This window comes from Montipora capricornis, chromosome 4 (assembly GCF_036669925.1).
Source record: "Montipora capricornis isolate CH-2021 chromosome 4, ASM3666992v2, whole genome shotgun sequence".
Lineage (NCBI taxonomy): Eukaryota > Metazoa > Cnidaria > Anthozoa > Scleractinia > Acroporidae > Montipora > Montipora capricornis.
The window spans coordinates 19608334-19609981 of NC_090886.1; the positions used below are offsets into that span (position 1 = coordinate 19608334).

General features: G+C 38.2%; 1 protein-coding gene and 1 non-coding gene across 2 annotated transcripts in view; one reads left to right on the forward strand and one right to left on the reverse strand.

Moving 5' to 3' along the window:
- LOC138045755 (aspartate dehydrogenase domain-containing protein-like) overlaps positions 1–279 on the forward strand; it is a 27712-nt gene extending 27433 nt beyond the window's left edge. Inside the window, exon 8 of the mRNA XM_068892363.1 lies at positions 174–279. Coding sequence (XP_068748464.1) covers positions 174–211 — 38 coding nt within the window. The 3' untranslated portion in view covers positions 212–279. The remainder of the gene's footprint in view (positions 1–173) is intronic.
- Positions 280–1370: 1091 nt separating this feature from the next.
- Positions 1371–1443, reverse strand: Trnaf-gaa (transfer RNA phenylalanine (anticodon GAA)). The gene has a single exon. It is a non-coding gene; the product is annotated as a tRNA-Phe (tRNA).
- Between the last annotated feature and the right edge of the window lie 205 nt (positions 1444–1648).

Consider the following 1648-nt stretch of genomic DNA (forward strand, 5'->3'; position numbering starts at 1 on the left):
ATAACAACAAATGTCCACAAAAGCGACTGCACATAACACACATGCACATTCTCATCGACAAAGACACCTTGGGAACGAGGTTGGATGAACTGAACTTTGGCGCTAAACCTATTTAGAACTAAGTTGTCATTTTTTTCCTTTAATCTTAATCAGTTATTCTTTTGTCTTTGTAGGGGCACACAGCCAAGGACCAGGACTGCATCTCTGTTGACTATTTTATAGCAATGTAATTATTATGCACACGATTGGGATAAAGTAAAAGGCTCGGAAAAAAGGAAAGAATGAGTGTTATTTGCAGTGATCAAAATTTCTGAGACACTTAGAGAAATGTTGAAAAGTTTACCAGATGTTATTTAAAAGCGCGATCTGGAACAGTTATCGCCACCAACTTCAAAGCTCCTTAAAAAATAACAAAATTGCAGATATAAAAGAGCATAAATTGGATATTAATTCTTCTGGTTTTCGTCACTTCAGAATTGATCTTATCCTGTGAAAATGCTTCTTGGTCAACCTAAAATGCATTTTCTCCTGCAGCAGCACAACCCCGGTCTCTTACAACCCAAGATATTTACACCCTTCACCCTGTCCCAATGAAGGGGTGCATGGTGGCTTAACACCTTTAAAACAGATGGTCTTTCCTGATTATCATCATGAATGTACTCAAGTGAAGCTATGATCTTCGCGGTCATGAACGCAATTTTAGCAATAGGCAACTTTCACGATAGCGTCGTTTGACTACAACTACCAGAATTCAGTTTGTTTTTCTTTTCTTATTTAAATTTTGTATTCCCAGCGGGGAAACTAATTAGCATGAGACAAGCAAAACCTGTAGGATTCTGGAACTTGAAGTCAAATGGCGTCATCATGCAAATTAAGAAATTGATCATGAATTTCGTCATAACATTGTCAAAGTAGCTGTGGATCCACGAGGTGATAGCCGAGTGGATCTGCAGACTACTTTGACAATGTTTTGACGAAATTCATTGTCAATAACACGACAGACGCATAAAAAACTGATATCGCTTTTTTTACAATAACAAAAAAGCCGAGGGGTCAAATTAAGTCAAAACACGAGAAGAACGCGAGACAAAAATGCGAGAGACTTCAATTTTATTCAATCTGACGCGACCAAATTCTTAACTTGCCTCGCTCTCTTATTGGCTAATGGAGAAAACGGAGACTTTCTATCGGTTAAAAAGTGACAGATCGACGTTTCACAAAATTTTGCATAAATTTAACTCTTCGAAACGCATGAATTATAAATGCGAGTGTCTGTACGCTTATTGACAATAAAAATTAGACAATAAGCGCGCGAGAATTTTGCAGTCATTGTAAAATGTCCAATTGCGTAGAAAAGCCTGAAAAATTCAGGACTTCAACGGGGTTTGAACCCGTGACCTCGCAATTTCGGTGCGACGCTCTAACCAGCTGAGCTATAAAGCCACTGATTGCTCAAATTGCGTTCATGACTCCGAGGATCGTAGCCTCACTTGATTTCATATCCGCAGTTCGATATAGGATTCATTTCATATATCATTTCGTTCACTGTATGTACTATTTTGCCAAGTTTTCTTGCGATATCCTCATTGTAAATACGTACCATCTGGGCAAGTAACTCAATCTCTTGCTCGTTTTTTCCAAACGATTT